At 50.5% G+C, this 21,745-nt stretch overlaps 1 protein-coding gene across 2 annotated transcripts; it reads left to right on the top strand.

Moving 5' to 3' along the window:
• The first annotated feature begins 6,171 nt into the window (after nucleotides 1-6,171).
• On the top strand, nucleotides 6,172-21,464 carry Mfge8 (milk fat globule-EGF factor 8 protein). Of its 2 annotated transcripts, NM_008594.2 has the most exons (10): nucleotides 6,172-6,337; nucleotides 9,488-9,610; nucleotides 9,854-9,985; nucleotides 11,844-11,954; nucleotides 12,182-12,363; nucleotides 12,678-12,830; nucleotides 13,443-13,587; nucleotides 18,391-18,575; nucleotides 20,431-20,580; nucleotides 20,686-21,464. In NM_008594.2, the coding sequence occupies exons 1-10, from the start codon at nucleotides 6,265-6,267 to the stop codon at nucleotides 20,821-20,823; spliced, it is 1,392 nt and encodes a 463-aa protein (NP_032620.2). In that variant the 5' UTR covers nucleotides 6,172-6,264; the 3' UTR covers nucleotides 20,824-21,464. The 2 variants fall into 2 exon arrangements, with proteins under 2 accessions (NP_032620.2, NP_001038954.1); NM_001045489.1 differs by lacking the exon at nucleotides 11,844-11,954.
• Nucleotides 21,465-21,745: the final 281 nt, after the last annotated feature.

Raw genomic sequence — 21,745 nt, 5'->3', positions numbered from 1 at the left:
TTCTTTGTTTGTGTTGGAACCTGGAGCTATTTTGGAAGGGAAGCAGAAGAATTAAAACCTTTTTCATATGAACGCAGTCTTCTTTCACCCAAACACCACCGCTCATACCTTTCTTTAGCACAGATTTGATCGAGAGAGGACACAGCGCATCTGCTCCTCAGTTGTAACTGCCACTTCAGCTTTAGTGCCCTGGTGTCTTCAGAGTTTGCGTATACAATGAATTGTCTTGGAGAAGCATTATTAAAGCTGGTACAACAGTCAAGCTAGCATAATAAGTCATTTGGGACTCCTTCCCTCTCCCTTCTCTCCTCCATCTTGCATGGCTTTGGACTTGACCTGATTGGGGTGACAAAGGAATGAAGAATGGACACACAGACGTAGACAGGAAAGCTGGGGTTGGGTGGCTGTGCTCACTCTGGTAGAGCAGCGCCAACCACTCCCCGACTTGTATGGTTATTCCTTACAGCACCAGAGGAGGGGTTAGCTAGTCTTGGTAGAAGGAGGTGAGCTATCTCCGGTGGGTTGCAGTCACCCGGTGGGAGGAGGAGTCGGCAGTTGCTAGGCTTGGAACACACCAACATTTGCACTCAGACCAGAGGAAGGCTTCCCTAGCCCTCTCAGCCTCAGCCCAGGAGGAAGCTGTGGCACTCCCCAGCGTCTGAGGCATTGGGAGCTCTTGAAATGGCTGGACCCATATCAAGCAATCTGATTGCTTGTTACGTATCCAGCATCCACTGAGGGCTTCTTCGGATCCCCACACTTCCTCCCTCTCCCCCTCTCCCCAATTCCCTTTCCCCTCCTGAGACAAGGTGTCAGTCATGTGGCTCAAGATGATCTGCAGCTTCTGATCCTCCTGCCTCTACCTCTGGAGCAGGAACACAGATGTGGACACCGGGGCTGACATAGTCTGTGCTGGGAAGTGAGCCCAGGAGTTAGTGCGTGTTAGACAGATGCTCTCCCACTGAGCTCCATGCTTGGTCCTATTATCACATCTTACTTTGATAATAAAAATTCTTCCTATGCTACTCACCCCCTCCCCCAAAGGCTCCAGTGTTAAAGGGGGAGGGTCACTAGGAATGTAATTCATAAAGCTCAGAGGTAGTGTTGGTTTAGAATAAGTAAGGCTCTGGGTTTGATCTTTACCAACATACTATAAACAATAAATAAGTAAATAAATGAAGCGCTAGTGTGTGGACTGTTGAGATGGGTAAAGGGTCCTGCCACCAAATCTGATTAGTTGGGTTCGATCCCCAGAACCTACTTAGTGGAAGGAAAGAGCCAACTCCTGTAAGTGTTATCCTTAGACCTCAGCAAGTATGCTATGGCATGAGGGATTCGTGTATAGTAATCTTGTGGTCTGCAGCCTTCTTCACCACATCCAGGAACCGTCACAGTTTTTGTGTATGGGTTCTTTAGACTTTTCTAGGTACAAGATCATGCGATCTGTGAATAGCCATAGTGGTAATCTTACTTCCTTCTCTTCCACCTGGATATATTTTCTGGTTCTGACCTGATTGCCTAGGTTCCCATTTCTTATATCATTTTAGAGGAAGTGGCTGAACAGAAATCCTTGTTTTGTTCCCGTCTTACCACCTTAGTGATGGTATCAGCTCTGTTTGTTTATAGGGAGCTAGGATCTTTGAGGAAGTTTCTGTCACTCCCAGTGTGCCTAGTGTTTTACCTTGGAGTGTTGCTGGATGTGACAGACGCCTTTCCCTTGGAGCAGGACTTTTATCTTTAGCTTTGTTTTTATTTTCTGTGCAGTAGTGCATTGCCTGCATGCATTTCCTCAGAGGCCAGAAGATGGTGTTGGATCCCCTGGAACTGGGGTTCCATGGTTGTGAGCTACCATGTGGGTGCTGGAAATTGGACCCTGGACTTCTGTCAGAGCAACCAGTGCTAGTAACAGCTGAGCCATCTCTTCAGGCCTCCTCTCTCTCTCTCTCTCTCTCTCTCTCTTTTTTACCCAGTTCAAGAGTCATTTATTTTGGTGTCCCCAGTAAGGCATCTTGTTGATGGCTTTATGAAAGCCACCCTGTAACCTTTTGTGCTCAGCTGTGAACTGGGACTGGACTTGCAGTCCTCAGCTGTATGCATTGATGCCGAGTTCCTGCTCTTTCTCTAGCTTACATTTCCCATGTTATTTTAAAGTTGCTTTAAATTTTCATGCAGAAAACTGTACTTTTTTTTTGCTATATGATTCTGTTAGATTTCTCTCTCTCTCTTTTTGAGATTATAATATAATTAAATTTTTGTCACTCCCTTTCCTCCCTCTAAACCCTCCCCATACCTCTCCTTGTTCTTTTTCCAATTCATAGCCTCTTCTTTCATTAATCGTTGTTGCGTGTGTGTGTGTGTGTGTGTGTGTGTGTGTGTGTGTGTATGTGTGCACGCGCATGGTGTTACTCACATGTGTGTTTTCAGTGCTGATCTTTTGAGACTGGATGACCAGTTGGTCTGGAGATGACTATTCCTCCCACTCTGGCCTTTCTCAGTGCCCTGTAGTTCTTTTGTGTAGGGTTGAGGCCACGTGGGTTTTCCTGGGTCCTTGTTCAGCTCAGGCTTAGGCAGTCATGTTGTTGAGAATTTAAGGGTGTAGCTTATGACAGTCCCAGGAGACACAATCTCACAGCAGACTGCCCCCGATCCTCTGTCTCTGGGCAGCTTTCTACCCCTCTTCTGACATGTTGCCTGAGCCTTAGGTGTGGGAGTGTTTTATACTTTATCCATAACGACTGGGCTCCACAAGTCTGCATTTTGATTGGCTATGGTCTTCTGTAATGCTTTCTGCCTTTCCCAAAGAGAAGTTTCATTGCTGAGCGGCGAGGTCTACCCTTATCTGTGGGTATAAGGACAAATGTTTAGAACACAAAGAGAGATTAGGCTGGCTTAGTAAGTGACTGTAGAGTCTCCTCCATGATCCACGACTCCACTAGCATGGAGCTGTTGGCTACATAACCAGTAACAGGCATGGCTTCCCTCTTGTTGAGTAGGTCTTGAGTCCAAGCAGAGAACTGTTGGTTATCACTAAGGTATGTGTGCCTCTGTACCCAGAGGCTCCCCTGCCATGCTGGTCAGTGCTGTGGTTCATAGGCATCAGAGCTGGGTAAGACTGCTAGTTGCTTCTCACTTTCCAAGCTTGCACAGAGTCTTCTGAGAGCCCTCAGGGAGAAGGTATTTAGGTCAGTTTCAGCTCAGAGGTCTTTGACCCCTGCTTCTGAAGTGCATGGTGTGTTCAGTAACCTTCCACCTCTGCCCCTGCCCCCTTTTTGAGACAGGGTCTTATGTAGCTTAGCCAAGTGTCTTAGTTAGGGTTTTTGGTTTTTTTGGTTTTTTTTTTGAGACAGGGTTTCTCTGTGTAGCCCTGGCTGTCCTGGAACTCACTTTGTAGGCCAGGCTGGCCTTGAACTCAGAGATCTGCCTGCCTCTGCTTCCCAAGTGCTGGGATTAAGGGCGTGCGGCACCATGCCTGACATTAGTTAGGGTTTTACTACTGTGAACAGACACCATGACCAAGGCAAGTCTTATAAAAAACAACATTTAATTGGGGCTGGCTTACAGGTTCAGAGGTTCAGTCCATTACCATCAAGGTGGGAGCATGGCAGCATCCAGGCAGGCATGGTGCAGGAGGAGCTGAGAGTTCTATGTCTTCATCCAAAGGCTGCTAGTGGAAGACTGACTTCCAGGTAACTAGGATGAGGATCTTATACCCACACCTACAGTGACACACACACCTACTCCAACCAGGTCACACCTATTCCAACAAGGCCACACTTCCAAATGGTCCTTGGTCCAGAACATACAAACCATCACACCAAGGATGGAATCAAACTCCTCCTGACCAACCTGCCTCCCCACACCCCCCAAGTGCTGGGTGCACACTTCTTTCAGAACAGTTTAAAAAAAAAGATTTATTTATTTTATGTATATGAGTACACTGTAGCTATACAGATGGTTGTGAGCCACCATGTGGTTGCTGGGAATTGAACTCAGGACCTCTGCTCTCTCCAGCCCCGCTTGCTCTGGCCCAAAGGTTTACTTATTGTTATATGTAAGTACACTGTTGCTGTCTTCAGACACACCAGAAGAGGGCGTCAGATCCCATTACAGATGGTTGTGAGCCACCGTGTGGTTGCTGGGATTTGAACTTAGGACCTTCGAAAGAGCAGTCAGTCAGATGTTCTTAATCACGGAGTCATCTCTCCAGCCCCAGAACAGTTCTAACAAGGATCTCCTAACAGTCATACATCCCATGCTAGGTCTTGGTGTGCAGCTGGTACAGCGCTGTGTGGCTGCTCTGTGTTCCCATTTCACTCCCCTGATTCAAATACTGTTATTAAAATACTTATGTGTAAATGGATTGTGTACACAGGATTTAAAAAAAAAAAAAAGAATCCATGGCCTGCTGTTACTAGAGACAAGCCCCTCCTTTTCAGGCTCTGATTTCTTTCCTCTGTCAGCTCTGTAATACTCATTTTCTTTCAGTCCAGGTGCTTTCCAGGGACAAGGCTGTTTCTTATACTTGTCACCAAGATCTTATAGCTCACAAATCCTAAAACTTTGTATAGTCACCACCACCACCACCACCACCACCACCACCACCACCACCACCACCACCACCATCATCACCATCATCTTGCAGTTATCATTTTGAGGCTTTGGGTCTTACATAGCTGAAGCTCAGTTTCCAACTCCTTGTCTAGCTGAGGACAACCTTGAATTCCTGGTCCAACTTCCCCACTTCCCACGTGTTGAGATTACAGGCCAGAAGCTTTTAAACAACTTTATCATATTATCATTATTACCATCATTATCATTAGTGTGTATGTGTGTGGTCACACATGTGACACTGGGTGGGTGCGTGGGTCAGAGGTCAGCTTTGTGGACTTGGGCTCTCTGCTTCTGTCTGCCTTCCTGATCGATTTGTGGGGATTGAGTTGAGGTAGCCGCACTCGCTCAGCAAATGCTTTACCCACTGAGCCATTTCTTTAGCCAGATCTATCTATCTTTCTATCTTTCTTTCTTTCTTTCTTTCTTTCTTTCTTTCTTTCTTTCTTTCTTTCTTTCTTTCTTTCCTTCTTTCCTTCTCTCTCTCTCTCTCTCTCTCTCTCTCTCTCTCTCTTTTTGTGATAGAATCTCATTCTGGTGGTTAGGGTAGCTGAAGATTCACCATGTTGTTCAAGCTAGCCTTGGACTTCCTTTAATAATCCAGTGTGCTGGCATTATAGGCTTGAACCACCACAGTGGCCAAAATCCTAAAATATTTCTAATTTGGGACTTTTACACAAGTTTGCCAATTCCTTTTTTTTTTTTTTTTTTTTTTGGCCTTTTCATGGTTTCTAAAGACGTTATGTCATCCTGTAGTGTCATTTTGCACAGATGTCTATCTAATGGAATGGTTGTGCATCTCTAAGCATTACTGCTAGGTCTTAAGGCGTTGATATGTGACATTTTGAAAGACATTACCAAATAAAGAAGCTGAGCTGGCGTATACTCTGTCCAAGGTCCGCGTGCCTCAGCCTGTTTGCCCCACAGCCTCTGCTGTTAACAGCCTGACACTTGCCGATCTGATAAAGGAGGAAACACTGTACTCATTGTAGCCTGAATTTGCTGTTCTCTGATTACAGATAAGAATTAGCATTTAAACTCTAAACAGTTATTTTTAATTAACTAAACAACAAATAATCAATAAACTCACACATTTAGGAAACAGGGTCCCATTCTATAGCCCAGACTAGTCTGGAACTCAATATGGATGGAGCCCACTCTGGGGATCCGATCTGGAACTGTCTGATCCTCCTGATTCAGCTTCCTAACAGTTGGGAGTACAAGCGTGAGCCACCACCACTCCTGGATTATTTTATTTTATTTATCTTTGCTGGGTTGGGGATCGAATCTAGGGTCTCCAGCATGCTTAGGAAAGCACTCCATTATCCAGCCACTTGTTAAAATTCCTCCTGAGCAATTTCCCCCTGTCCAGTCTATTCAGGAAGCCGGGGCCTGGCCTCAGGCTGAGGACTGGCAGCGGCATCAGGGCGTGGCTCGCCGGGAGGCTGAGGCACTGGACCCCCCACTTCAGCCCTCCCTCTTCCCACTGTGGTCTCGGAGCTCCGCCCAGAGTCCGCCCGGGGCTGTACGGGGCGGAGCCCTTGGGCCAGTGGGCGGAGCTGAGGCGCCTGATTTATTCCGGAGTGAGAGGAGCGGACGCAGGAACTCTCGAGTCCCAGCATCAGAGCGCGTGGACCTTTTCCCGCGTCCCGCAGCATGCAGGTCTCCCGTGTGCTGGCCGCGCTGTGCGGCATGCTACTCTGCGCCTCTGGCCTCTTCGCCGCGTCTGGTGAGTCCCTCTGGCCTCGCCCCTGTTCTGCCCGCCGCTCGGAAGTTCTCAGCGACGCCCTCCCTCTACTCCTACTGTTGACAAACTTGAGCAGAGCCTGGAGGGGGACGCTCAGGGGTAGGAGAGGCGAACGTGCCTCTGTGCTCTCTGCCCTGGGGCCTTGGGGCTGTGATAAGTAGCTTTTGCACTGAGTGGTGACCCTGGACACCCGGTGACAGCCTGGCCTCCCCCCCCCCCCGGCCCCCTCAGGGATGTGACTTACACATAACAAAGGAATCCGCTGCGTCGTGCCTCTTTCTTTTTTACCGCGTCTGTAAAGTGAGGCCACCGAACTGTGTCTGCTTTCCAATCCAAACAATTTGGGAGAGTCTAGGACTCTTGTGCGGGTACAACTCAAGCTAACGTTACCTGAAACTCTGTCCTGAACCCGCCTGGTTAGAGAATCCAATGAACTTTTGTGTCCCACTTGTTGGTGTTTGATCAGATAAGGGAAGGAATGACAGAGGGGTCAGTGCGAGAGACTGGCTTGTAGGTGGGGCTGGTCTGGAACTTAGAAAAGGGCTTCCTGCCCCCGGCTGACCTTGGCCAGCTGCTTTATCTCCCCTAACCCTTCTCCTCCTCCTCCTCCTCCTCCTCCTCCTCCTCCTCTGCTCTGAGGTCCCCAGTAGACGTCTGGGCTTCTTGCGGGATGCTGCTGGAGAGAGTTCATCATGAAAAAGCAGTGCCCACGTGGGGCAGCCCCTAAATCCTTTCTCATAGAAACGGGACTGGCGGCGGGACTGGAGTGATCACAGGCAGGAGAGATCACAGCTGTGTTCTGTCGCCCAGCACAGGATCTGACCTCGGGGTTGGAGCTGAAGGCATTGGGTGCCCCAAGCTTCCACGACCTGGAAACTCCTGGTCTGTCCACTCAGCTGGAAAGATGCTTGGGTCTCCTCTGACCCTTTCCACCCCTCCTCTTTGCCCCCCCCCCCCCAACCTGCACCCTGGCCAAATGTTCCTGGAGACACTTCCCAGAGAAGGACCCTGAAATCCCATAGGATTTTTAGAGGAGCTGGCCTCTCCTGGTCTCATATGCAGGTGGCCAGCCTCAGTCCCAACGCCACTGCTTCTGGCCACCTTCCACTTTCTGATTTCCTCTCTGAACCCTTGGTTTGGTTCCTGGTGCAGGTGTAGGGAAGGCTGAAAGCGGGGCCCTTGTTGGTATTGGGTGCCTAGGCCTTGGCCTATCCAGAACCTCCACGTGAGGCTGTGACTGTGCCCTTCCAGGTCAGAAGGGATTAACCTGCTATTTAAAGCAAGTGACTAATAGTTCTGCCACAGCGCCTTAGGGCTCTTGCTGAGGTGAAGCTGTGTGGGCTGGTGCTCATTAATGGTGTTGCCTGCCTCCAGCTTGGGAACCTGAGCTCCCGGGGGAGGTGGGGGTAGGGGAGGGGGCTTGAGCTTTCTGGAGGGCCTTGGGTGGGCAGCTGTGGGGAGGAGAAGAGATCTCTTAGGTTCGAGTCCAGTGCCGAGTTTGGGGTGAAGTCTAGTAGTACAAAGGGCCCTCTTTGGGTACAGCAGACCTGGGAAGCAGCTGTTCACTGGTTGGTGCCAGTGTCAGGGTACCTGGGACAGATGGGAGTGAGGTGAGCTTCGGAGCCAGGGTGCTTCCAGTCCCTGTTTGGGCATGGCGACAGGGTGGGGTTTGCCAGCTGCTTGGCTGAGCTGTGTATTGTCCATCAGATCACAGGATAGGTGATCTCAGCCCCAGCTTACCCCACCCCTCTTTCTGTCTTCTCCGTTCTGGTTGACAGTGCACATCTGTCACCCAAGGCGCCCTCAAAGCTCCAGTGATCTCTCCAACCTTCCTCCATCTCTTCAGTTCACGATTCACAGAGCCTCTCAGATTCACCTGCTCGTGTTTCTTCCCTTTGCCCCAGTGTGCCAATGTGCTTCCTCATCATTCAGCCTGGAAGCTGCATCTGCTGCATCTGCTGCCGCCAGACCTGCACTTCTTAACCTGTCAGCCTTGTCCTACGCCTTTCAGCCTTCTGCCATTCAGACTTCAGTCTGGCTTGAGGGGGGGGGGGGAGATGGAGACAGAGACGGAGGCAGAGATGGAGCGATGAGAGAGAAACACACAAACACAGAGAGACAGAGACAGACAGACAGACAGACACACACACAGAGACAGAAACACATAAACTGAGAGGGAGACAGAGACAGAGTGAGAGGGAGATACACACACACACACACACACACACACACACACATGCTCGTGCGCGCGGTGGTGGGGCGTGTCTGAGACTTGTCAGCCATTGCCTGGGAAGGCTAAAAAGTTATTGACAGACTGCAGCATACAAAGTCTAAACTTGTCATCCTTAAGGCCCCTCTCATTCTGGCCTGAGTTCAGTCACACCTGAACCATTCCCGAACGTGCCATGTCCTCAGTGTGTCTGCTTCTCTCTAGAATATTATTTTCTAGTCCCTTGTCATCAGCTTTAAATAAAATGTATTTGCTTTATTGTCTATATATGTGTGTGAGGGTTTTCTGCCAGAGCAATAAGTGCTCTTAATCGCTGAGCCATCTCTCTAGCCGATTTTAAGATTTGTTTTATCTATTTTTTATTTTTATTTTTAAAGATAGATTTATTTGTTTGTTTGTTTGTTTGTTTATTTATTTTTTAATGTATGTGATAGTACACTGTCACTCTCCTTAGACATACCAGAAGAGGGCATTGGATCCCTTTACAGGTGGTTGTGAGCCACCATGTGGTTGCTGGGAATTGAACTCAGGACCTCTGGAACTGCTCTGGAAGAGCAGTTAGTGCACCTAACCACTGAGCCATCTCTCCAGCCCTGTGTTTGTTTGCGTTTTGTTTTGTTTTTACAAATTATGTATACATATCTCTGTGTGGGCAAGTGCATCTGAGTACAGGTGCCTAGGACTCTGCAATGCTTGACACGTGCTACCATTGAGCTATATCCCTAGTCTCGATGGTTTCTTGAGGATAGAATAACAGCTAACTTCTGTCTCAGGGGCCCAGCATGTGCACATGGTAGTGGGACTCTTTCTTTTCTTTTCTTTTCTTTTTTTTTTTTTTTTTTTTTTTGGTAGCGGGACTCTTAAGTGCTTACCAAATGATCATGTTTGGTCTGTGGTTGCAGGTGACTTCTGTGACTCCAGCCTGTGCCTGAACGGTGGCACCTGCTTGACGGGCCAAGACAATGACATCTACTGCCTCTGCCCTGAAGGCTTCACAGGCCTTGTGTGCAATGAGACTGAGAGAGGTACCTGCTCCCCATGGCCTGCCTCCCCTGTCTCTTCCAAGTGGGTAGCCCTTGTTCCAATGATTTCAGTATGTGGGCAAACTGATCCTTTCAGAGACCCTCTTGGGTCCAGGATGGTGGTGGCGGGGAAGAAAAGAGACTCATTTGGATGGATCGCTGGAGGCTGGGTCACGTGCTGCCCTTTGCTGTGTTCCCAGCCCTTTTTAGACCACCTCTTCATCTGATGTGTCTCCTCGCTTTCAGGACCATGCTCCCCAAACCCTTGCTACAATGATGCCAAATGTCTGGTGACTTTGGACACACAGCGTGGGGACATCTTCACCGAATACATCTGCCAGTGCCCTGTGGGCTACTCGGGCATCCACTGTGAAACCGGTAAGCACTGGGGGGCCTGTTGCTGGGCACAGGCACTTGCAGGGAGGCTGCCTCTGTGGAGACCGAGGAATGGGCAGAGTTCAGAGAGCGTGTCATTGTCCCGTACCAGGCTTCACACCTAGCTTTTTCTCTTGGGACTTCAGGCCAGGCCTGGTGTTGTGGGGAATGAGAGTGTGGGGACCGAGGTCATGGGAATGCCATGTCCTGGAGATATACAATGTCAGAGTTAAGTCTTGGGACTCTGTTCACCCCCAAGAAGAAACAGGTATGCTGTTTAACTTGGAGCCAAGACCAGCTCACAGGGGTCAGGGAGGAGGGGGAGGGAGGCTGTGTTGTCCTGTGCTATAGGAAGGCTAGAAGCCTGGTATATAGGGAGGAGCTGACCTGTCTGACCTGTTTGGCTATCTCCTGGGCTCCAGAGGGCCCTGGGTGAGCACCAGCTAACATTGCTGGTGATAGTTCAACATGCTGCCCCCAACTCTGCCCTAAGCAGCATAGCAGGGCTTTTCTTGCCCTGTGTCACATGGGAAGGGCTGTGTTCAGATAAGGGAGGGAGGAAGGTGTGTGTGTGTGTGTGTGTGTGTGTGTGTGTGTGTGAGTGAGGGGTCCAGTTTTCAGCTCTCTAGGTCAGGAAGTGGACATCCTGGGGACTATAGAAGAAGGAGCCAGCTGGGTCGACTACATGTGGGCTGGGCCCCAGGATGGGAGAATATAGGCAGAGTCCCTGGGATGGCCCTGACTTAAGGAGACAGAGCAAAGGCCTGGTCTTTGAAGGCTGGACCAAAGCCAGATGAGCTTAAGATCTGTAGGGGGAGGATAGGGGAGCTCCTGATTGCTAAGGCAGGTGGAAGGCTGGGTGGAGCCAGGCAAGCCTGCTAATTACCGAGTGGAGCCGGGCTAACCATGGTGTATCTGGGTGTGAATTAGCTACGCAGCCTTCTCTGGGCTGCCAGGTCTAGAGTTGGCTCTAGGCTGGATTGTGGCACCTGGAACAGAGGGTAGGTGGTGCCCACACAGGCTGCAGGAGTGAGGGGGGCAGAGGGACTGCACTCTTCTTGTTACACTGTTTCTGGTGCCAATGCCAAGGCTGCACCTTTGGGTCCCTTGGGGTGTGAAGATGGTAGGTATGAGGCATCAGCTGGCTGACCTGGCCCAGATCTTGGACGTCCAGCTCCAGTTGACATCTTACCATCTCTGTAAGATTGGTAGCAGCTGCTCGGGACGAGCCTTCACTACTAGAGTCCTGTAGGTTATTCCTGGTAGCAGAAGCCTGGGTACCCGCTGTAGGTTTTCAGAGGGATGGAAAGGTCCTCTTGCCAACAGGCTTGATGGATATCCTGAGTTTCTGGTATCACGTTACTGGTTACACAAAGGTGATGGGGCTGTGGCTGGGGACGTGCTAACATACGTATGGGTGGGTGGGTAAGGACTTGGTGGTCAAAGGTGCAAAGGATCCAGAAGAGAGCAGAGTGCTCCTTACACTCTCCTCAGAAAGCTGCTGAGGGGGATTCTACAAAGTACCATGGAGAGGCAGGTGCGATGCCAAAAGCCTCTAATTGGGGCCAAGGCAGGAGAACTCACAGGTCCAAGGCTAGCATGGGCAACTGGGAGTGTCCCTGTCTCAAAGCAGTAAGGACTGGGGATGTAGCTCAATGGTAGAAGCCTCACCTAGCTTGTTCAAGTTTAGTCCCCAGTACTACACACGCGCTAAGAAGATGACGAAAAGCCTGCTTTGTGTGGAGTTACCTTCGCTGTTCCGTACTGTCCAAGGCCACTCTGCTCCCAAAGCCACTCCTCCTGGGCGAGCCAGGGCTAGGGATGTGGAAGAAGAGGTCATCCTGCTTTTCTCTCCTACCAGAGACCAACTACTACAACCTGGATGGAGAATACATGTTCACCACAGCCGTCCCCAATACTGCCGTCCCCACCCCGGCCCCCACCCCCGATCTTTCCAACAACCTAGCCTCCCGTGAGTTAACTCTGCTGGCTCCTTGTCTCCCGTGTCTCCCGTGATGTCTTCTCTTCCATCTGCTGTCGGTGTCCCTTGGTGTTATCTGCTCTGAGTGAGGGTCTGAGGTTCTCTCTGTCTCTAGGTCCTCATCAGAGGCCACGTTGTTTTTTCTCCTCTTGTCCCGTGGACATAACCGGGCCGTGGAACTTTGGATTAGGCTCCCGATGGTCACTGTCTCCCTGCAGGTTGTTCTACACAGCTGGGCATGGAAGGGGGCGCCATTGCTGATTCACAGATTTCCGCCTCGTCTGTGTATATGGGTTTCATGGGCTTGCAGCGCTGGGGCCCGGAGCTGGCTCGTCTGTACCGCACAGGGATCGTCAATGCCTGGACAGCCAGCAACTATGATAGCAAGCCCTGGATCCAGGTAGGAAAGAACATAGGGTAGGGTGATAGGGAACACAAAGAGAGGTGACCACGAGTGATGTGTCTATATATGGAGGGCAGCCTTGGGCCTGGAGCCAGTGGGCAAATTATGAGAGGAGATGGCCTTTGATAAAGGGGCTTTGGCACCCATAGGCCTCTTGGGGTCTTGGAACTTGGGCTTTTCAGAGCGTAGGCTCCAGAACCTCGGGAGAAAAACCAGCCCCTTGGAGAAAGAACCCAGTGAGCTAGCCCGTTGGGTTTGGTTGGGAGGAACTTGATGATGAGGAGACCCATCTTTCTTGCCTCGGGGTCCAGGTGAACCTTCTGCGGAAGATGCGGGTATCAGGTGTGATGACGCAGGGTGCCAGCCGTGCCGGGAGGGCGGAGTACCTGAAGACCTTCAAGGTGGCTTACAGCCTCGACGGACGCAAGTTTGAGTTCATCCAGGATGAAAGCGGTGGAGACAAGGTGGGTCTAAGGAGAGGAGTCTAAAGTCAGGACCCCTAAAAGTCTAGCACTGATTGAGAAGCAAGAGAAGCCTGAGTGGTAGGGTTGGGGTGAATCTCCCAGTGTCCCTTGGTATGTAGACATGGATAGACCTTGATCATGTTGATGTTCTGTGGTTGCAGGATGCAGTCTCACCCGATAGAGGCTCAGAGTAGTAGTGCCCTGCCCTGGAAGCGGTGGTGGTTGTGGTAGATTTGGGCTCCATTCTGAACATTTCAGGGCTACAGTGTACAGTTGTGAAGGTGTAATTAACAAAGTGGGCACCGTTTACAGCACAGATACCACACAGTTCTGTACTGCTGTTTTCATAAAGTCTTTGGAGGATGTACACAGAGAGAGGCCCTCTAGAGAGCCCCACGTGAGCTGGAGTTTATGCCCAGGCCCTGCGATGACCAAGAAGAAGGTGACAGGGACACTGTTCTGATGGTGGTGGTGGACAGTCAAAGCCAGGGCTGCAGGCTCAGTCTATGTGGGCTCGGTGGAGGCTGTTCTTCCACCCACTGATGGCCTCTCAGGCACGAAGGGGAAGAGGCAAACGCGCTTCCTCCTCCAGCCCTCCCCCTTCTCTTCTAGGAGTTTTTGGGTAACCTGGACAACAACAGCCTGAAGGTTAACATGTTCAACCCGACTCTGGAGGCACAGTACATAAAGCTGTACCCTGTTTCGTGCCACCGCGGCTGCACCCTCCGCTTCGAGCTCCTGGGCTGTGAGTTGCACGGTGAGTCCGAGATGAAGCTTCCTCTGATGTTGTGAGCTGCTCAGGGGCTACCGTGGAGACTGACCCCTTGCGTCCCGCCTGGGAGTTCCAGTTATGTGCTGTCTGCCATGCCAGTCCATTGCTCTGGGCATTTTGGATGGTCATTTCACATCTCAGTATTTCTGCTTATTTTGGTTCCTGGTGCTTCTAGAATAGGCAGTGAATTCTACCACTGCAGGGGGATTGTCTGTTTTCTTTGTTGCTGTGTTCCCAGGGCCTCAAACACGTGGGTGCTTAGTAAATCTTTGATGAGGGATGAATGAATGAATGGATGGAAGGACACCTGGCTGCATTATTCATCCGAGATACCCAGCCGGGAGGTGCAAGCATAGAGCTTTCCCTGCGTCTGCCACCTGCGTTGTGTCAGCATGCAGGTGCTTCTAGGACTATCGAGCTTGGAGTTTGGTGCTTCTACAGACAGGGGGACTAGAAAGGGACAGATTTGCTGCTGAACCAGGGAGATTACTCTCTGAAGTGGACCTTCTGACCAATCCTGCCATCTAGTTAAAGCCCCACTGTCTCTTTTGAGGCTGGTTTCTCTTTGCAGCCATGGCGCCACCTGCTGGCCACATGGGGTAACTACAGGGCTGGCTCTGCTGGACTGGAGAGCTCGCCCCAGACCCGCTGGAAGCCAGAATACTTGGAATAGTCGGTTGTGCCTTCTTTCCCTTCAATGGCACTGTTTCCTGTTTCTGCATTTTAGATACCACCTAGAGCTGAGTTTTGGGTCTCACTGTTTTTTTCCCCCCTTAAGTGCTAGCGACTCAGGGGTTTGTGAATACTAGCCATAGGTGCCACTACTGAGCCACACCCAAGCCCCGGTCTATTTTGTTTTGTTTTGGTTTTGAGATAGGATCGCTCTACATAGCCCTGGCTGTCCTGAGATTCACTGTGTAGACTAGGCTGTCCTTGTGCCTTTGTCTCCCGAGTGCTGGGATTAAAGGCATATGTCATCAAGCCTACTCCCTTCCCTTTTAAAAGTATAGAGTTAAGCCAGTAAGAAGTCAAACTTGGCCCTTGTGCTCAAGAAGCCAATTGAAACAACTAAATTAATGGTCAAACGTGGGAATATGGACATATAAGGGAAGATGGACACAGATCCAGTAGTCTCTTCAAGTCCATCTTTGGGGTCCTGAACTGTGTTGAAAGTTTAAGTAGAGGGCCAGGGACACGCATGTCTAAGCAGTCCTGAGTTGTTGTCCCGCCCACTGCTGACTCATCATTGCCTGGGCTTCTGTCTCATCCTGGTCTGGCAAGTTGTTAGAATGTATAAAACCTTCAGGGAGGCAGGTTCCCCCTTCTCCAGGCACGGGATTCCTGGGTATATTTGCATCTGTTGGCAGCCATTGTTTCAGTAGTCTGATAATCAGAGAGAGAGACACACAAGTATCTTTTAGAATATTGATTTTTGCCAGGAAGGTTATCCTGCTCCCAGGGCCATTGCCTTTTGCTTCATGTGACTCCTTATCTGGCAAAGGACAGAACTCAGTCTGGTTTGGCCACTGCTCCCTGGGGTCACCCAGCCTTCACTGCTGGCTTGAGGCCTCTGGTTCTCTTAAGTTGCCAGGATAGTGTAGTCCTGAGTGATTTAAATCTTGGGGTGGGGCAATCTGAGAGTCATAACAGAGAATGAAGAGCTGTGCCCTCTGCCTCCTTCCCACCTTTCTCTGTAATCCAGGCTGTTAGCTGGAGAGTGATGATGCAAATGTGTGTGTGTGTGTGTCTGTGTGTGTGTGTCTGTGTGTCTGTGCACTGTACATGTGAGTGGGTGAGGCCCAGGTGTCCTGGGAGTTCACAAGGCTTCCCAGACCAGGGTTGTTATTTTTAGCAGACAGTGTCTTGGGTAAATTAACTGTTTAATTTAGACAGTTACTAAGTTTCCCCTAAATACTTAGATCCCAGGAAAGAACAAGTGAGACCTTTGACCTCATGAAACTTTTACTTTTGTTCTCTCTAGGGAGTCAGAGGTGAGATTAGCAAATGAAAGGAAAGGAAGGGGGCGGGCAAGATGGCTGAGTAGTTCAAAGCACCTGCTGCTGTACCAGAGGACTTGGGTTGGTTTTTAGCGCCCACATCAGGTGGCTCACAACCACGAGGAAGGACAGTTCGGGTGGTCCCAGTGCTCTCTTCTGGCCTCCATGTACTGCACACATGCAGTGCTTCTACAGCAACCCAGGCTAACACACAGATAAATAGATACGGTGCCTAAACTCTCAGGCGCATATTATAAAGAAGAGAAAAGAAGAAAGGCCAGCTAGCAGCCAGAAGTCTGAAGGAGGAAGTGATGGGGTCGCGGGGAGCAGTGTGTGTGTGTGTGTGTGTGTGTGTGTGTGTGTGTGTGTGTAGGATTCTTCAGCTGAAGAGCCAGTCCCAGGAAGATCTTAGAAAGAGTATGCTAGGTAGAGACTTGCAAGGACAAAGGTCCTGGGGCTTGTTGAAGGATAAGAATGTCTCTGGGGCTGCATCCTAGAGTGTGCAGGGAGGCTTGGAGAGTGGTGAGCTCCATGGACCAACTCTCTCAGCATCTTCCAGCTCTACTCTGGAGCTGCTGGGGCAGAATTTTTAATTTAGTTTAATTTCCAGTTCTGGTGGGTTTTAAAAAAATATGTATGTATGTATGTATGTATGTATGTATGTATGTATGTATGTGTATGAGTGCTCTGTCTGCATGCACCCCTACAAGATAGAAGAGGACAGCAGATCCCATTACAGATGGTTGTGAGCCGCCGTGTGGTTGCTGGAAATTGAACTCAGGACTTCTGGAAGAGCAGCTAGTGCTCTTAACCGCTGAGCCCCCCAGTTCTAGTGATTTTACCCAGGGCAGGTACTCTGTCACTGAGCTAAATCTCCAGAGTGTGTCTCTTTAATTTTTAAGAGATAGGGTTTTGCTATACAGTCCAAATCACCAAAGACACTGTCTGCTAAAAATAACAACCCTGTCTGGGGGCATTTATGGCCTCCAGGACACCAGGGCCTCACCCCAGGTTGGCCTGATCGTGCAATTCTTCCGCCTCAACCTGCTAGGATCACAGGAAGGTACACCATGCCTGGCCAGCTTGTTTATAAGCTCTGCCATGTCTGTGGAGAGCTACAGAGGGTCTCACTTCACAGAGGAGGGAGGAGTTGGCCCCCAGAGAGGCAAGGACTTGTGCATGCATATCCTGAGGTCATGGTCTCTAGTTTGCCTTCTCTGGGAGGCTCATGACAGGGGACAGGGATGGTTGTAAAGGGTCCCACTCCTAGGAGATGAGGATAATGAGTAATGTCTGCAAAGTAGTCCCAGGGTAGTGGCTGCCTCAGCATGTCCCTGTCCTGGGCCCAAAGGATGAACGAGCTCACAGCCCAGGAACCTCTTTGGAAGCAGAATGATGTCTAGCCTTTTGTATTGGATAGCTCAGCCGCACCTTCAGCGAGTTTGGGAGGCAGGCATTTGGGGGACACACTTCCCAGGTGAAAATGTGACTCTTCATCCCCTCTGCCCCACCCACTCTTCTGCTTTTCTGGGGATGGGGGTGGGGATGCGGTAGGGTATGAGAGACTCGAATTATCCGCCCAGGAGTTTTCCTTTCTACCTAGCATTACCTGTTCATCCAGGAGCCCTATGAGTGCAAACTTGTCGGCCATTCCTGAGAGTGAGCCTGGAGGCAGAGGGCAGGGACAAAGGCTATTCTCAGGGTGTACAGCCCGGCATGCCAGAAATGTTGGGGTGAGCCAAGGCCCTCTTAAGGAATGCTCTCGGGAAGGGCACAGAAGCAACCCCCAAACTCCAGGAATCCCTGGGCTTCAGTAGCCTGTAACCCCTGGAGGGTAGGGATGCTTGCTATACATTGCTGGATGGCCAGGGCTTTACAGGTCCCAGCATGGGGGATGATGTCATATCGGTGTGTCGGTCAGGATCAGGTCTATTGAGATGTGGATACAACCTCTCTGTGGTTGTGGGCAACATCTCTCTGCCTCCGTTTTCTCATGTATAGGATGGGGTTGCTGAAAGCTACTTATTTGTTCAGTGTGTTCTGTGACTAAAGTAAGTCTATGATACCAGGAAACACCCAGTTGTGTGAGGTGACCTGAGGGAAGGGAGGGAGTGCTAGGAGTAGTCTGGCCATGTGGGTCAGGGGGTCTTGGTGGTCCTCTAGGTGCAAGTTGGGATGGGGTGGGGTTGGAGCTGAGTCCAGCTGACTGTAGTGAAGAGACAATGGAGAGCAAGCAAGGCTAAGAGAGCACTTGGTCTTGGAAGGCAGATAGGAAGTCCAAGAGGATGCTAAGTTGGGCATCATGGCCTACATCCAGATGTTAGGAAGCTGAGGCTGGAGGATCTTCTAATAGGTTTTTTTTCCCCCTGAGACTGGGTTCTCTGTGTAGCCCTGGATGTTCCTGAAAACTGGAGGATCTCTTGAGCCCAGGAGTTCAAAGGCTAGTTTTGGTGACACAGCTAGATCCAGCTCAAAAAACAAAAGCTGAGTTGTCACTCGGTTGGTAAGAGTGACAGAAGCCGTGGGTTCGGCATTCAGCGCCACATAACCTAGGTGTGGGGGTGCATGGTTGTAATTCCTTCACTCCGGCAGTGGAGGCAAGGACCAGATGTCCAAGGTCATCCTTGATGGCATAGTGAGTTTAAGTCAGCCTGGGCAACATAAAATACTACCTCAAAAATCAAACCGAACCAAACCCTAAACCAAAATAAAAGCCGTTTAGGAACCACAGCCGTTTCTCCTTTATCGTCTTGTACCTACACATACTGGTGACAGCCCCTTTTGCCCACAGGATGTTCTGAGCCCCTGGGCCTGAAGAATAACACAATTCCTGACAGCCAGATGTCAGCCTCCAGCAGCTACAAGACATGGAACCTGCGTGCTTTTGGCTGGTACCCCCACTTGGGAAGGCTGGATAATCAGGGCAAGATCAATGCCTGGACGGCTCAGAGCAACAGTGCCAAGGAATGGCTGCAGGTGAGAGCGGTGGGATCTGTGAGCCTGCCCAGCCCTGTCTGCTCTCCAAGGGATCTCCTGAAAAGCCTTGGTTTTCTTTGTTTCTTTTTCTTTTAACCAGGCCACCCCTTTTCTCTTGATCCTGCTTTGGTATGCTTACACACACACACACACATACACACACACACACACACACACACTCACACACGTACATGAACATGAACATGAACATGCACACACACATACACACACACACACATGCACATACACATACACACATACTCACAGGCACATACACATATACATCTACACAATACACATACACACCCACTCACACACACATACACACACTTACAGACACAAACACACATACAACTACATACACATACATACACACACACACTCACACATATACATACATATGTACATACACACACACTCACACATACACCTACACTTACTTACACACACATGCACACATACATACTCACACGTACACACACTCACAGACACACATAAACACTCACACACACATATATATATATTTACACACACATATTTACACACACATACACACACACACACACACACACACACACACACACACACACACACACACTCGGGAGTAGGACCACCCCATCAGCTGCCACAGAGTGTCAAGGCTTGCCTGTGGGCAGCAGGGCAGGATGGCAGAGGGCACTCTAGGACTAAACCACTTCAGCAAAGCACATGTGTTCGCCCGCTCAGTGTAACTGGGAAATCTCAGGAGAGAATGGAGAATGCAGATGGGGAAACTGAGTCCTGGAAGATTGTGTGGTGCTTACCTGCTGGTTGTGGGTGAGCTGAGCTTATAGCCTAGATCTGGGGACTGCCTGTCTAGGGGTCAGTTTCAAGGATAGGGCAAGGACAAACCTGGGCTGGAGGTGCTCAGTCGGAGTTGAGTTCATCAAGAGCCACCTGCTCCAGGCAGCCTGACAGGTTTCAGAAGCAATTCTCACTCATATAGGCTGTGGTGTCTTGGCCTGTCCATCATACCCCAACATACATCTGATGCAGGAGCTGGCAGGGTCGGCCAAGGCCTGGAACTTCTGAAATGCACTTCACCGAGCTTTACCGTGCTGGAGTTCGTGGGTGTCAAAGTGCATTATTTATGTGTCTTTATTTTTTCCTTCACATTGGAGATAGAACTCTGGGTTTTGGGCATTCCAGACCAGTGCTGTGCCACTGAACTATATATTCTGTTCTTGGTATTTTGAGACAGGGTGTTGCTATGTAGCCAGGCTGGACTTCCTCTCCATTCTCAGCCTCCCGAGTTATAGGGTTTTAGGTGAGCCACCATACATGGCTTTATGCTCATTTTATGGAAGAGTGTCTTAGAGTTACTATTGCAGGGATGAAACACCATGACCAAAAAGGAGTTGGGGAGGAAAAGGCTTATTCAGCTTACACTTCCATATCACTGTTCATCATTGAAGGGAGTCAGGGCAGGAACTCAAATGGGGCAGGAGCCTGGAGGCAGGAGCTGATGCTGAGGCCCTGGAGGAATGCTGCTTATTGGCTTGCTCCACATGGCTTGCTCGGCTGCTTTCTTATAGAACTCAGGGCTACCAGCCCAGGGATGGCTCCACCCACAGTAGTCTGGGCCCTCCCCCACAAATCACCAATTGAGAAAATGCTTACAGCTGAACCTTATAGAGAGGCATTTTTTTTTCTCACTTGAGGGTCCCTCCTTTCAGATAACTCTAGCTTGTGTCAAGTTGACATAGGACTAGCCAGCACAAGGAGGAAATGCGCTAGCAGGCCATCCCCAGTGTGTCTGTCTTTACACCTTCTTGAAGAAGGCTCCAAGCTAGAACAATGTTGTTTTTTCCTGTAGGTTGACCTGGGCACTCAGAGGCAAGTGACAGGAATCATCACCCAGGGGGCCCGTGACTTTGGCCACATCCAGTATGTGGCGTCCTACAAGGTAGCCCACAGTGATGATGGTGTGCAGTGGACTGTATATGAGGAGCAAGGAAGCAGCAAGGTGGGTGTCTGTCCGGCTACAATTCCTGGGATACTGTGGGTTTCTGATGGGTGGGGGAGGTGGCCGACTGTGGAGCACTACTCCTGACACTCCAGTGGTTTCCAGGTCTTCCAGGGCAACTTGGACAACAACTCCCACAAGAAGAACATCTTCGAGAAACCCTTCATGGCTCGCTACGTGCGTGTCCTTCCAGTGTCCTGGCATAACCGCATCACCCTGCGCCTGGAGCTGCTGGGCTGTTAATGCTCAGTCCTGCCAGCCCAAACGATGAGGATGGCCAGAGGCTGAGGGGCCTCCTGGCCCTGCCTCCCAGGCCCTGCTGCCTTCTGTGGCTGACGACCTTCTTGGCCTTCCCTTCTGATTGTACTGGGGCTGGAGGCAGGAAGGGCCAGGGGATTTCAGAGTTGCCCTTCACCCTTTCCCTCACCCTGCAGCCCCCACAGGCCTCCTGCTAGCCCCCTTCTCTCAGGCATTCTGGGGGAGTTGGACAGGTCTGAGATGAATAGAGAAGAAGAGTGAAGTTGGGGTATGTGGGCTATCTGTACCAACCACCCCAAGTCCTAAACTTCCTGCCAGGGCTTGACTCAGGACTGAAGGGAGCCCCTGACTGCCCATCCCTCTCTGCACACCACACATTCCTCCATGTTCCATTCCGGGAAGGAGAGGCCCACGTCCGCTTGCTGTCCCTTGGGTCACCAGGTCCTGCCTCTTATCTCCTGAGACGCCTCTTGACCCTTGCACTGGAGCCTCAGTTGACAAGGAGACTGGCGGGTCTGGAGAGGTCGGTGGCTCTGGGTGGTTGACAGGTTGGCTGTGGGACCTCTGCTGGCTTGCTACCCAAGTTAACAAGCAGATTCCAAAATACATTCGTGTTCTCCACTGGACCCTCTGTGCCTCCTCATTGCCCTGTCCTAGCCAGACTGCCCGGTGCTGCTCCCTGCCTCGACCTCTAACCCTGTCCTCTTGAGCCCAACACTCTCATGCCAGACTGCAAATAGCTTAAGAGCAGGAGTGGGGGGTGGGGCCGCTAGGGGTGGATGCAGTTAGGAGGAGGTTTCCCTGTCCTCCGAGTCTGACTCACTATGTCCCTGTCATCTCCACTTCTATGCTGCTCTGGATCTGGCCTGCAGTGCCACCTGGTGAAGGGCCAGAGAGGGCCTGGCAG

Source organism: Mus musculus, chromosome 7 (assembly GCF_000001635.26).
Source record: "Mus musculus strain C57BL/6J chromosome 7, GRCm38.p6 C57BL/6J".
Taxonomy (NCBI): Eukaryota; Metazoa; Chordata; class Mammalia; order Rodentia; family Muridae; genus Mus; species Mus musculus.
This window is presented reverse-complemented; position numbering and strand designations above follow the sequence as displayed.

Excerpts from the sequence above, each read along its gene's own strand:
- Mfge8 (NM_008594.2), top strand. The coding sequence starts at position 6,265 with ATGCAGGTCTCCCGTGTGCTGGCCGCGCTGTGCGGCATGCTACTCTGC. Across the intron at positions 12,364-12,677 it reads ATAGCAAGCCCTGGATCCAG|GTGAACCTTCTGCGGAAGAT; the intron begins GTAGGAAAGAAC and ends CTCGGGGTCCAG. Across the intron at positions 13,588-18,390 it reads CCTGGGCTGTGAGTTGCACG|GATGTTCTGAGCCCCTGGGC; the intron begins GTGAGTCCGAGA and ends TTTTGCCCACAG.